This window comes from Bison bison, unplaced genomic scaffold (genome assembly GCF_000754665.1).
Source record: "Bison bison bison isolate TAMUID 2011002044 unplaced genomic scaffold, Bison_UMD1.0 scf7180017864484, whole genome shotgun sequence".
In the NCBI taxonomy this organism is placed as follows: Eukaryota; Metazoa; Chordata; class Mammalia; order Artiodactyla; family Bovidae; genus Bison; species Bison bison.
In genome coordinates this window covers 5,737,527-5,752,296 of record NW_011495044.1, presented here as the reverse complement: position 1 = coordinate 5,752,296, position 14,770 = coordinate 5,737,527, and the positions used below count along the sequence as shown (strand labels likewise).

Sequence of the window (14,770 nt, the reverse complement as noted above, 5' to 3'; positions counted from 1 at the left end):
AGGCTCCCCGCCCGAGCCCAGCCCCTCATTGGTCGCCTGAGCTGCTACTCGGGAGCAGCAAGGTAGGTGGTGCCCGTCACGTGCCCGGAATCACCTGACTCGGAGCCGTGGAGGGGGGAGGAGGAGTCACGAGGAGGGTGGCCAGGCCGAGCCCTCTGCCCTCCGCCCCAGCCCGCACTTCGGTCCGACTCAGCCACGCGCCTTGCTGCTCACCGTTCTCCTGCCTTCCTCGGGACTCCAGAGGCCAACGCAATGAGTGACGCTCTCTGGGCACTTGGGAGAATTGATTGTCCTCCTCCTACTATTGTGCTTGCCCAACCAATACTTACTGATGCCGGCGAAGTCCTGGGGCACAAGGGGCACAAAACTGGAACTACCTTGGATCCTGCCTGCCCTCAAGTTGCCCCAAGGTTAATGGAAATCGGACCTCTGAGTAAGTAGCTTCTGTATGAGATAGGAAGTGGGAAGGTCAGAGGTGCAGATAAAAATGCTCGGCAAGGGTGGGTGAAAGCATCTCTAAGGAGCTGGCGTCTGAACAGGTCTGGAAGGATGGCATTGGTTGGGATGTTCAAAGGTAGAGAGGAGAAGCTAGCCAGAGTGAGGGCAAAACCTCAAACAAGGCAGAGTCATCGGTGAGATAGTTTGTTCTAGCAGGTAGCTGGACCCTGATGGGAAAGCAAATGCCAGCAAGCTAGAATGTTTTACCCTCTTTCTTCAGCAAATCACTGACAATGAATACTGCTACTGTTTCACACTTACCAGGATCTGACTCCTCTTTCCTCCCCACCCAGTATCTATTTCTTTAGTAATTCCATCACCCCGTGGAACATTGCATCTTGTGCGATCTCTTTCAGATCAGAGACCAAAGGAATTAATAATGAAAGCTGACCAGAACAAATGCTTGTCACCAAAATATGGGAAAACTAGAGGAATTTTACTCTTCACAGGGAGGCTTTAGAATTGGAAATTTAACCAAAAAAGGTCCTTCTCTTAACGGGGACATGGGTGGTGGTACTGATCTTTCAAGGAAACTTTCTTGATTATGAAGGGAAAGCAGGTATGCAAATCTAGAAGTTGGTTTTGTCTGAATCTTGAAGTTAAAGCTAGGACATCCTTAGAGGTCATCTAGTGCAACCTCTCACCTAAAAAGAATCCACTGTATAGCGTTTCTGACGCTGCATGAAAGACTTGCAGCATACATTTCAGTAGAGCCCAGGGAAGAGAGCTCACTATCTCAATAGGCAAACAATTCCACTGTAGTAAAATTTGGCATAGAAGTCTCTTATTCAGGCCAAAAATCACACTCCTTGGAGCTTATACACCACAGTCTATTAGCAGTGGTCATCTTTTTTATGACAGCACCTCAGATATTGGATTACAGTCTTCATTACCCAGTCTTCTGTTCCACATTAAACATACTTTAGCCAGGCCTTCTACTGTAATGTCCAATAGCACTTCGTGTGATCACAGAAATGTTCCACGTCTATACTGCTCAACATAGTAGCCAGTGTGGATTGAGCACTTAAATTGCTGCTAGTGTGACTCAGGAACTGAATTTTTAATTTTACTTGCCAGATGTGGCTAGCGGCCACCATGTTGGACAATACAGCTTTGTGGTTTCAAATGTACTCTCCACATTTATATGCAATTGAGCTTGTCAACATCCATCAAATGTCTGACACCTACAGTAAGGACCAGTAGAGCCTTCAGGGTGATTGTTTAGCACCTGGACAGTATTTCTGTTAATGCTTTCCAGAATGGAATTTTTAAAAAAATGTACAGACTGTAAGTGGTTCACACTAACAGTCACTGGAACCAGTACTTTGTCAGCAATCCCTAAGTGCCTAAACTTGTGCAGCTGCATTTTTAACCTCAATGTAAGACTTGATATTTCAGCTTTTTCATTTAGGCCGTGAAGTTTAGGCACTCCCAAGTTGTGAATCATTTTCAAGCTCATCTCAATATAGTCTACCAACCAGCCTCTCCAACTCTGTGGCAATTAGAGAATTAGCATTACTACCATCTGACCCATATGTAGTCCTTTACAATTTGCAAGGTACTTTTTACATCCATTATATTTAATTTAATCCTTAGAACACCTTGTAAGATAGGCAAGATATGAAATCTACATTTTACAGATAAGGCAGCTGGAACAGCAGGAACTGAACAGATCGGATCCTTTTTTTACTCCATTGAGCATCATGTACACTGTCTTCATCCAGATCCTTGATAGAAATGTTGAAGAGGACCTGCAGAGGCCAGGCTCACCCTGAATTCTTACATAGCACTGACTGATACAGCAGTGTAAGCATGTCAGTTCCCCCAAGAGTCTGATTATCCAACTCACAGGTTGCCATTTTTCAAAAGGATGGTACAGGAGACAATCATCTGATTTACATAAATATTAATACCAGTCTCATTAGGGAAAAAAGCAAATAAGGGTTGGCTGCCAGAAAAAATTTCTACTTGCCTGTCCACAAAGGGACTATGACACCAACTGCTTAAAGAAGCCATGTCTCCCTCTCTTCCAAAACCCCCCAGGAGGCCATGTTTTATTATTATCGTTCTTAGCACATCCTATCCCACATTGTGATTATATACATGTCTTATAGTTAACTTCAAGTCATTCATCTTTATAATACTCAGCCCACTGCTGTCCCTGTAGGAGGCACTCAAACTGGTAAAAGATAAACCAATTCAAGTAAATGTTCTTCCAGCCATATCTGATTCCCCTACAAAAACAAACCTGTGACTGGAATAGACAGACCACTGCCACATTCCTGCCACTGTGACTGATTAAGATGCCCTTATAATTGGCTTGGTCACAGCTTCCAGCAGGTGCTGAGGCTTCTGCTAGTTAAAAACCAGCTTTCATTGTATGGTTTTCTCTGTGTGTTTTGACCAAAAAATAAGGACATTTCTGTAACACTGGGGACAAAGTACATGAGATAGGGCTACTTCTTAATAATGCTAATCAATCAATAAGGAAAAGAAGTGAAGAGTAACACAAAAACATCTGACTGTAGGTCTTCCAAGAAAGGAAAAAGGACTAACAAACAAGAATATAGTGCTTTACCATTTACAAATCTTTCATATACATTCCATTTGACCCTCACAACAACCCTGTGAGGTAGGCAGCACAGATATTATTTTCATTTGACAGATGAGGAAAGTGAATCTTGGAGCAATTTACTAATGTGCCCAAGGTTCTACAATTGGTAAATAATTGGTATTCATATCAGTCTTTGGCCTAAAGATTCAGCACCCCACCTCCCCTCACACTTGCCTACCTACTTCACAGGGATAATGAAGATAAAATGAATTCAAAGCTAGAAAAATACTTTGAGGGGAAAAAGCACTATATAATTATACCCACAAACTATAATTTTCCACAATATATGGCTCATTCCCCTTGTCATCCAGGCTTGTGCGTGAACCCAGAATTTTAAATTGCCTCTGTTCTGTGTTCCGCTAAGCAACTAAGTAAGGCAGGGGAACAGTGTGATCCTCTTTATATAAATTACAGTCAGGGTAACTGCTATTACAGGAAATTGAAAAACAACACAGAAAGGCCAATGTGCAACTGGGACCCAGGGAAGCACAGTAAAGCAAGGCAACAGTATCAGATAGGGCATGATTGCATAGAAGGAAAGGTGGTGTCAGAGTTCACACTGGCACACACACAGTATCTAAGGCAAAGTGGTGGCAAAGAGTCATTCGTTCCACCTAATATAAACAAGAGCAGAAGATTCATGAGACCCCCATGAAACAGCATCGTGTATCACACAGATCTCTCCAGCTGCCTACAGAGAATATAAAACAACAGTGTCATCTTCATTTTAAAGAATGACTGTACCTGTGCTCATAATCCTGAGCTAAACCAGGGACTAGCTCAGTGCTAAACTTCCTTGGCTAAAATACAACCAGTACCATCATTCCTAGTCAGACTGATAGAATGTCTTTTAAGGTAATGAATTCGATGGCTGTGTTTATAGATTTTTTTTTTTTCTTTCCAGGATTCACTTTTGATTCTCCTGCTTTTTTAAGACCCAAAGAAAGTTATACTGAGTTTTTATTGGTGATTCTAAGTATATGTGTTTATAACAGTTAACGTGTGATAGGTGAATTTAACATATTTAAAAGAGTGCTATAGCATCTGTTCAGAAAAGATTATATACTGTACAAACTATTCGAGTCATACAAAACCATTTTTTTCAGTGTCTTTTCAACTGAGAAGAATCCTATTCAGCACGTTTCTCCTCCTGAGGTGGTTCATACTGAGCAAGCTATGGGGGCAAAGACAGAGGCGTTTAGGTGAATTTTATTCTAAATTGGGTTAAAAAAAAAAAAAACTATTAACAGTAACAAAACGAGTCAACTACTTTGTTCAATGACTGAATCAGTTTATAAAATCCTAGCCTTTTTAAACCAGTGATTTTTTTAATATTTAATACAATCAAACCTAGTGAAAGTTTTTTTTGTATAAACCTTACAAATTACTGGGAAACTAAAATTTAATTCCCATTCATGACTGCACTGCACAAACATCTATGCAATAATCCGTATCTTCCCTAAGATGTTGTGGCTTATATAGTAAAGGTACTTTCTTCCTCTCCACCATAAGTTTACTGAAAACTTTCTTCTAGAAAGTATAAAAAAAACATCATGTGACATGTATTAATCTAGCCAGTTAATGAAAAAGCAGCTAATGTCTTGGACTTTAAAAGGTGTCAAAAAAGTTATCTAGCATTTATAATAATTTGGATAATTTAAGATACTGAATGATCTCTTATGCTGAACTGTGGTTTACTGCAAGAACACTAAGATATGAGTTGTTCCAATTAGCTGTGAGATTTGAGAAACTAGACTTCACTGTGCTTTAGTTTCCTCACCTATAAAATGGTCTGTGCACCTGTGTCATTTATCTCACAAAGTTGTTGAGAAGATAAAACACATTATGAGAAATGCCTAGAGTCATGTGAAATGCATTATATGATTCAGAATGCAGTTAAAACCTCAAAGGCTTATTAGTTGACAAAAGTTTATGAAAATTCTCATGGAGTTTAAACAAAGAAAAAACTTCAGCACTAGACAAAATTAAGTGCAAACAAATGTACAGAGCTTAAGTGCAAACAAGTTTACAGTTAACACATTTCAGGGCCACCACGTAACTATAAAGATCATGCACTGCAGTCTTAAGGTGTGCCATTCGCAAAGCAGTGGCCCCATAATGACCTACTTAACTGCCTAAGACTCCCAGAAATTTCCATTTACTTAAAAACCAGTATTCTTCACCAGTATTTTCATCTTTTTGTTGATGAAGGTTCCCAAGAACCTCTTCTTGACCACACTTTGCTCATCCTGTTTACAATCTGCTAGTGGTTTTCTAGACAGGGTATCAGCTTCTCCTTGCAGTTAACTGAGCTGAGATTGATATTCACCCTCCTCCCTGCTCTACTGTCCATTTTAGTGAGGTTCTGATCATACAGTCATTAAAGGTGAAATTATTTTTAACATGAATTCTTTCAAAAATTTTACCTTTGTTTTCAGTTTTTTATTTTCTTCTACAATAGCTTCATATTTCTCTTTCATTTCTGCCAATTCTAGGCGAAGCAGCTCTATTTCTGGATTTTCTGGGGTAGCAGCTCCTAAGTGATGCTTTAAAAAACTAATATCAAAGTTAAGGATTTACTTGAGCTCATTAAAACTAATGAAATAGCCCTCTATTGAAATAACTCTGATGAGAGTCACCCCAACCCTACCACCAATATTTACCCAGAGATCAAAACCCAAATACTCAAAGTAACTTTTTCAACAGAATAAAGGCTTTTTTCTGACTTGAAAAATGAAAAGGATACTCCAAAGCACTATTAGGTTTCTCTGGTTCTTCATATAAGGCTACCAATACTGCAAATCAAAAAGCAAAAAAAAAATTAAAGTCTTAAAATGGCCGAAGTCATATGCCATACCTCGGTAAATATTAAGCATCTATTATATACCACACATCTCACTAGGACATACCATGGTGAACAAGACAGACAAGGTCCCTGTTCTCAATGTATTTACAGTCTAGTGCGAAAGAGTATCAAGCATCAATAAGGGTAATGGGTGATGGGAGCACAATGGAAGAACACCTAACTCAGCCCAGGGCACCAGGGAAGGGAAATAAGACCTAAGACCTTGGCAACGAAGGCTTGAGATAAAAAGGGAAGGCCAAGGGCAAAAGAACAATGTATTCAGGAACTGAAAATTCAAGTGTGGCTAGATGGAGTTGTGAACTGAAAGGAAGCTGAAAAGGTGGTTAGGGAGGAGATTGGAGGATCCTGCATGTTCAGTCGGGCCTTGATCCTAAAACAAAATGGCATATAATTAAAACAGTTTTAAGCAGGGGAGTGACGGGATCTTCATCCTGTGTGGAGTCAAGTAGGCTAACAAGTGGGACAAGGATTTAAATGCACGAAGAGCAATTATGGCTCAGTGGTAAAGAATCTGCTTGTTAATGGAGACGGGATTTAATCCCTGGGTAGGGAAGATCCCCTAGAAAAGGCAATGGCAACCAATATTCTTGCCTGGAAAATCCCATGGACAGAGGAGCCTGGTGAGCTATAGTTCATGGGGTCGCAAGAGTCTCAGACACAACTCAGCAACTAAACAACAACAACATGCTAATCACTTTAAAAAAAGAGTGCCTGGGAATTCCCTGGCTGTCCAGTGGTCAGGACTCCAAGCTTTCACTACAGGGGCATGGGCCCGATTCTTGGTCAGAGAACTAAAATCCTGCATGCCACATGGCATCCCCCACCACCACCAAAAAAAAAAGAGAAGTGACCTGTACTGGAGTAATAAAGAAATGAAAACAAGGTAGATACATTTGAGAAAAATTTTTGGAGAATCAATAAGGCTGTGGTTAATTGTTGGAAGAAAGAAGCTTTGAATCCAAAATATTCTTCAAGAATGAAGTTTCACACACCACATTCTAAATAACCACCAACCAAAAACTACCAGTAATCAACGTGCTCAAATTAAAATACATACTTTAGTGGTTTCATATCCAGTAATTCATGTCAGCACTACCTTTTCCATCTTATATTGAACACAGTCCTTCTAGGATCCTTCCCAGATAAAAATCTAAATCAGTGGTTAAGTTTTTTGTGCACAAAATTCTGAAAAATCTGATCAAAGACCAAGAGCTGTAACTACATACAAAAAACATGCATATCTAGGCCCCAAGTTAAGAACTCTTATAAACCAACTTAACATGCTTTGCTTTTTTTTAGTTTTAATAACATCAAAATAATTTAGACAGCATGAAAAAAAAATCAAATGGCCAACTACTACAAACAACTTACATTAAGTTCTGATAGTTATACTTTTAAATGTATTTACAGCACTATTTTTTGAGAAATTGGCATACTTATGTCACCACTACCCTCTCCTCTCCTTCCCTCTTCTTTCAGTGTTACAGGACACTTTATTCCTCTACTTACTACCTTTTTCTTCAAACTATATACTCAACCCTATGTTTCTTCTTCCATTAATTCCCACTGATCCCTATCAAATTCTGATTTTATAAGACATAAATACTCTTACCCTTTCTTCCTCTTTTTCTCCTACCCTTTCTTTTAGCTTCTAAATTTCTGTCAGTGGTACTTACAAGGTTGATAATTACAGAACATAATGTAAACGTCAAATTTCCTGTGTTTTTCTATAGATGAAATATACTTCCTTTTAAACAGACAAGAACTCTATACCCAGTGTTTCCCTTTTTGTCTTAGCAGCCAGGATTTTTAGAGGTTGATATAGTGCTCAAAATAACTAAAATGCCTTTTCTTCCAAATAACTTATCTTTAGACATCCTTATAGTGTTTTAATGTTAGAAGCAGTTTCAAATCCTCTTGGAAATGAGCTGGATAAAAAGTATATGCTAAATCTGTGTGAAGTACACAAAATCAAATATTAAATAGATCATCATATCAGTAGATACTGTGTTGTCTGATGTTACTTAGGAAACTGGAAACCCAGGAAGGTTGAGGGGGAATACCAATAGATGTCAGCCAGGGAAAAGAAGCCTCCAAGGGTTTCGTTTCTCATGAAGGAAAATCCAAGTATGGCCACAAGGCTTAATATCTTCATTTACCTCCCACAATGGTCACTTCTCTGCCCTTTACCAATGTATGTTTCATTCACTCCATCCAGCCACTCTGGCTTCCTTACACTTCCTGAAACTCAACAGCACACTTCTTTCAGGTCTTTGTTCAAAGGTTACTTTCTTAAGAGAGGCCTTCCCCCACAACCCTAGGTAAAATGCCACCCCCATCACTCTATCAGCAATGTTCTTTTCACAACACTTAGCACTGGTTGACACTGTGTATTTATTATCTGTCTTCCCCAACTAGGATATAAGTTCATTTAGAGCAGGGGCCTAGTTTTTCCCCCCACTGTTGTATCCTCAGTGCCTTAACAGACACCTGAATAAAATGGTTAAATAAATGAAAGAAATGTGCTTGTGGAGTTTTTTGAGGGGAGCGGGAGGTCCATGAAATTCCAATGGTGTGATACTTTCCAGGATGACAGCATGGTGCTTTCACACTACCTTAATGTTTACTGAAATTTGCAAAGAGTAGGAAATTGAACCTAAGGTAGGTAGCAATTCAAAATGACCAACCCAGGCTTGAGAATTAAAAGCCCTGCTTTCTGCTAAGACCCAGAGTTGTTATTCTCCCAGTTTTTTCAAACTTTTGCTTCTGGACAAAGAGCAGATACCAAAGTATTTCCAGATACTTAACTACACTTCTCATATGGACCCAAACCATCATCCCTGCCAGCTCTTCTGTTCCACACCCTTGAAAGGCCCAGCCAGTGAGCTGAGTGATAGATAACAGCATTCGCCTCACTGCCTAGCTGATGAAATAAGCAGTACCCACACTAGTTCTTGGAACCTTCCAGTGTCAATCACCTTACTCATCTACTTAGATCCTGAATCCAGATTAAGAAATACAGTGTAACGACTTCCATTTTAAAAAGTGAAAACAATATAACCATTTTGATGTGTCCTCACGTTCTTTAAACTGTAATTCTACTTTATGAAATCTGCACTAAGTAGGAGTTGATATAGACTACAAAATGGGGTTCAGCTGAAAAGCCACATCCAAAGAGCTATTTCAAGGATTAGGTTCACTTAGCTACTTTATAAACTGCTTTCAAATCTGGTCATTTTCCCATTTGTCCTTTGTTCGAGGGAAACTGTTTCTAAAGGATTTGGAGGGCTCGGGAAAATTTGTCAGGAGAGAGGAGTTGGGCTCTCCCAAGGTCTCTAGCAACATGCTCACTGCGGCGGCTAGAGGCAGAGCAACGGAAGTTGGAGGGACTTTGCAACAGCTGCGAGAGTTTTACTCACCACGGGGAGGGTGAGGCTCCCCGACCCGGGCAGCGTCCGGCAGCCAGGCGTGCGCCGGTCCCCGCTGACCCCCGAGGCCCACCTCGCTGGACCCGGAGTGGGTCCCCCCTGTTCCCCTCCTGCCCCACACCATGCCCGTTCGCGGCACAGAGCCGAGGAACACGACGACGGCATGAGGAACCCTCTCTTGGCCCATGCTCACCCTTGGTCAGCGTGTCCAGCACCCCCGACTTCTCCAAGTACCTCCGGAACTGCTCGCGCTTCGAGTCGGCGGCCTGAGGAGACACGGCGGGTCAGTGGCCGAAGCCCGGGGGCCAGAGCAGGAAGAAGGCGCTGGGAGTCCGGCAACGCCGCCTCCGCCTCACTACCTCAAGCCCCCCAAACCTACGCGCACGCCCCCACTCCCACCCGAGCCGACCAGCGGCTGGCTACCGCCCGCACGCCCCCAGCCACGCCGCGCCCCCCTCACTTTGTAATGGGCCATAGTGACAGCGGCAGCGGCGTAGCTGGCGCCGGAGACCGTGGCTGGCGGGCTCGGAGCAGCACTGCTCATGCGCGGAGGGGCACGGACGCCTGCGCACTTGGGATCCCCGGGCCGGGATGGCCGGGGTGTGGCCTGTTTTCATGGCGACCAGGACGCTCTGAATGCCCCATAGCGAGATGAGCCGAGGGAGGCTGCGTGCACCCGCCCCTCTGGTTAGCGAAGCGTCGCCTCTCCTTCCTCTTCCGGTCCTCGCCAAGATTTGGTTGCTTAGTAGGAGGCTAGGTTTTGGTAACTTGGGGCGAGTGTCCAGGTGGGGCCAAAGACGGGCGTGGTGCCAGGGGGCGGGGCCTGCGGAGCCCTGGAGCGCTAGGACTCACACGAGACGCCGAGAGTGGGCGGACCCGTCTCAACTAGGACCTCAGAAGCCGTGGCAGGCGGCGCCTACTGGTGTGTGGACTCTCGTCTTGAAAGAGGGCGCACGACCGTCGAGGGCAACCCTTGGATTTCCAGTGGCTGGAAGACCGCTTAGAATCGTCTGTTTGGGCTCCAGCTCTGTCGTTTGGAGTCTCCTTATTTTGTGGCCGACTTGATGTGGGTCTCCAGAGGGTGAGCAGTAATGTGATAATAATAGCTAGCACTTTTGAGCGCTTACTGTATGCCTGGCAGCGCGTTAAACACCTGTTTCTTATTTTAATCCTCACACCATCCCTGTAAAGTAGACACTGTTAGTAAACTGTAATGGTTAGATGGCCAGTGTAGTAAAGCCAAGACTCGGATCCTGGCACTGAATCACGATGCTATAAACTGGTAAAAGAAAGCGACATCTTTTTAGGATTTTATTTACTAGAAGCAACATGATGATTATATCCAGGACACATCGGGTTGCAGTCCATAAGAAAACTAAGAACCAAGGGCAAACAAAGTTTAATCAGTGTCCAGAAAGAAGATCAGTAACTAAAAGAGGGAATTACATAGATCAAGAACAATCTCCGAAGGCTGTTTTCCCTTCAAGGAAAAACCTGGTTCTATTTAGCTTCAATTCTGACATAGGTTTTCCCAGAATCAGTGTTTTTCTGAAGGGAACCACAAAAAAGTAATCCTGATTTGGTAACTCTGTGTCTTTAAACTTCAAACTAATCCTTCCCAGTTCAGAACTAGAGCCATTTTCCCTTTTTAAAAGGATTTGTAGTCGTTTGTCTAAACAGCTGGTCTTTAGAGCTGCCCTATCTATTTCTTCTGTGTTCCACCATCACTAGGCTACTTCTGTGATAATGTAATATGGAGAATGTCTAAACGCCAACGGATGTTCAGATCTGAAGGTCTGTGGGAGCCCGCCTTCCAATGAGGTTGTTTGTCAGTGACACCAAATGAGTTGGAGTACAAGCAGTAGGGTTACTGCAGGTTCTGACCAACTTGGATTCAAAGGACAGCCCTCCCGAAGAATCAGGAGTGTCTGGAATGTCAAGTGGTTGAAAGTCTCCCTGTGAAGGAGGAAGGATTCTGGTTGTGCTCTCCCTGAGCTGGCCCTTGAGGTAACCTTTAGGAGGTAATGCCTGGTTTTCACTTTCTGCAGAGGGACCCCGGGTAGCCCGGGGCCACTTCGGTTTCCAGGTGCAGTTAGCTGGCAGAGAGAAAGCTGTTTGGGGTGACTGTCCCACGTGGTTGTTAAGCTCTATAGCATCACCTGGACTGGAACAGTGACCTTTAAAGTAGTGATTTCTTTTGCTGTCTTTGCCATCAATTTCTCTTTTTCCCCTCAACTGCTTACCATTAACTTCTTTTCCAGATAGTTTATGAGTGTCTTCTTTATTACTTGAGCTGATATTTTGAAGATGACCACAGGCCGTACTAAATGTGCACATCTCAGAAAGTAGAGTTTCCTGTTCATCCAAAATGCCTTTGTCATCATTTCCAATATGGTTATCAGGGTCTGTCTGAAATGCAGAGGGATTTAAACTAGGATACGCTGCTGTGTGTGTTTGCTTGTCCACTAACAGACTATAATCAGGTACAGAAGAGAGTCGTTTCAGTGAGTTTGCAGATGTGTTTTGATATTTGGCAAGGTTTTGTTTTGACTTGGTACAAAATTCATTATGTTCATCCTTCAATTTATATTGTCCCCAAAGCCCTCTTTTAATCTTTTTAAAACCTAGATGGAAAATTTCTAAAACATTTAAGAAAAGTGAAACAGTTGCTATGGATTGCATGAATAATAGGAATATTGTCTTTTCTGTGGGTCTAGAGACAAAACAATCAATTGTATTTGGACATGGGTGGCCGTGGCATTTAAATAGAGGCTCTAAGTGAAATCCATATAAAAGATACTGTCCAATCATGAACCCAACTTCAACCACAGAGCGAGTAAAAATGTGTATCACATAAGTGCAAAGCAAAGTTCCTCTGAGTGGAACTTTATTTACTTTCCTTTGCTCCAGCTGACACAGTTCTTCCTCCAGTCGCCTCCGATCCCCAGGCGTTTCAAGCTCTGCCTCCTCCAGTTCACCTCTCAGTTGCTCCTTCTTCATCTGCCTCTGCTTCTCCAGAACTCTCAGTCGGTACAAAGCATGGCCCATGTAGACCAGGGATGGTGAAGACACAAAGATCACCTGCAAAACCCAGTATCTAATGAGGGAGATAGGGAAGGCCCGATCATAGCATACATTTCTGCAGCCGGGTTGTTCTGTATTACAGATGAAGCCAGACTGCTCATCATTCCAGACATCTTCAGCTGCTACACCCAGAACAAGCATTCGAAATATGAACAGGATGGTGAGCCACATCTTTCCAATCACCGTGGAGTGGATGTGAACCTCCTCCAGAATGCCTCCAAGGAAATTCCAGTCCCCCATGTTTATTTAGTCAGTCATATTATCTCTGAACCCCACCAAATAGGAGGCCGATACATTCTTCCATTTCTGAAGCGTGTGCTATTTCTTAAGCAAACCTATGGCCAAAATATGAACAAAGCGTCACTCTTTCAGCATGCTGGTTGCTCTCTTTTTTTCCCTAGAAAGTTGTAATAATATGTTACCAAGAATATGTTTAAGATGTCAAGCATAGAAAGTCATTTACATTTAGACATTATAATGCAGTAGGAGGAAAAAAGATACCTGGAGGAGGGGTTGTATATATTCTCTATGAAGAACAGAATTGTAGGAGTTCCTGGAAGAAAGGAGTCTTACTTGGCTTTTTGCTTTGTTATTTTAAACTGATAACTCTTAGAGAGGTTCCTGAGACTACTGACTTGATCTTACAAACCTATTTATTAAGATTATTTTATATGGAAGCTGTGACCAGTGTCAATGATTTTAAAATCTCATTTATGTACAAAGGAAAAGGCATGTGTTTCATTTCATAATCCAGTAAGGTACAGCATTTTATGAAACCAAAGGAAACAGATCTGGCTCTTGCTATAAGAATTTAGATCAGTTTTTTTAATCCACATTTAAATGTCTAAATTCTAGTTTCTTTCTGGCAGTTTTTGAGCATTTTCAGAAATCATTTCAGTAAAAATATTTATGAATATTTATGTAATTATTACTGTACTTTGCTATGAAAATTATAAGGATATTATTAGATATTGCTTGGATCATTGGTATGTTGGTAGTGTTATAGAAATTTTCATTACAACAGTATTTGACCCTTTTAAGACATATAGCTTGCTTTGTGGAGCGAGCAGTAGGGCCAGTTATAATTTAGATGCTTGGATTATCAGCCAGTAGGTTCCATATTAGAGTTGATAACCCTGAGATATCTAAGAGGAAGTACATCCCAAAGGAAAGAAAAAATGGGGGAATGTTTTCATTCATTTTCATTTAATATGTAAATGCATCTCATGTATTCCTCACAGAAAGGGAAATATTACACAATCAAACAACATACTGGGATATTATAGCTACAACATAGATATTATAGCTATAATATAGATATTATAGATATATATTCATCACAAAACTCCTGTGAGCTAGGTATATTGTTTCTCCATTTTACAGATGAGGAAACTGAGGCACACCTTAAATTACCCAAGATCACACAGCTAGAACTGGCATTCAAAGATCAATGTGGTTCTAAAATCACCTCTTAACTGTTTTACTAAACTGTTATTTTTCTTCTCCAAACACACTTGAAGTTTTCATGAAAGAGATATTAAGAAATCACCTGTTTTCTCTTATAATTTTAATTATTTAAATTAGGTATGTCAAATAGTGAAAGTTTTGATTTTTTAAATAACAAGTTCTAGAGTTTTTAGTTCCTTTTTGAAAGCTTTATATAGTTCAGAAGAGTTGCAAAAGCGTCAACCTTCTAAAATTTAGTTGTATTCCTGAGATAGAGAAATTTTGTATTTGACTTTTTTACATTAATAGCAGTATACTCTTTGACCCACAGTCCAAAACACTTTAAAATATAAGCAAAGATATTATTCTTATTGTTGTTTATAATAATTATAACTTGAAACTATCCAAAATAATTATCAATACAAGAAAGACTGTATTGCACATATAAATAATAGTACATCCACAGTATGGTACTATGCAACCAGTAGAGATAATAAATATATACTAACATAAAAAGACATTGGATATATTGTTTCAGTGACATTCGGGTTATAAAACAGAATAATGTAGCCTCATTATTGTAAATTTACTTATATGTAGAGATGGATACAATAAAGCCTAGAAGGATATTCATCAAAATACTAACTGTGATTATCTCTGGGTAGAATGATAATAATTGACTTAATTTTTTATAATTATATATCTGTTTAATTTCTTTTACCATGAGCACTTTACTTTTAAAATTACCAAAGAAAATTAAAGTTGTTTTTTTTCCCTAAAAGGACAAGTGCATAGTATTTTCTGAAAGAGGAAGCACTGTTACGTAGCTTCAAA

General features: G+C 40.9%; 3 protein-coding genes across 3 annotated transcripts in view; all 3 read right to left on the bottom strand.

Annotated features, from left to right (window-relative positions):
- Positions 1-1,595, bottom strand: part of RRAGC (Ras-related GTP binding C) — a 15,541-nt gene extending 13,946 nt beyond the window's left edge. The window contains exons 1-2 of the mRNA XM_010862818.1: positions 1,569-1,595; positions 214-345 (exon numbers count right to left, since the gene is read on the bottom strand). Of these exons, the coding sequence (XP_010861120.1) occupies positions 214-345; positions 1,569-1,595 (159 nt within the window). The remainder of the gene's footprint in view (positions 1-213; positions 346-1,568) is intronic.
- Positions 1,596-2,057: 462 nt separating this feature from the next.
- On the bottom strand, positions 2,058-10,150 carry MYCBP (MYC binding protein). The gene is made up of 5 exons (XM_010862762.1): positions 9,867-10,150; positions 9,600-9,672; positions 5,859-5,907; positions 5,539-5,668; positions 2,058-4,286 (listed from the first exon to the last, which is right to left on the bottom strand). The coding sequence occupies exons 1-5, from the start codon at positions 9,948-9,950 to the stop codon at positions 4,242-4,244; spliced, it is 381 nt and encodes a 126-aa protein (XP_010861064.1). The 5' UTR covers positions 9,951-10,150; the 3' UTR covers positions 2,058-4,241.
- On the bottom strand, positions 10,141-13,346 carry GJA9 (gap junction protein, alpha 9, 59kDa). Its single transcript, XM_010862763.1, has one exon. The coding sequence runs from the start codon at positions 12,728-12,730 to the stop codon at positions 11,189-11,191; it is 1,542 nt and encodes a 513-aa protein (XP_010861065.1). The 5' UTR covers positions 12,731-13,346; the 3' UTR covers positions 10,141-11,188.
- Between the last annotated feature and the right edge of the window lie 1,424 nt (positions 13,347-14,770).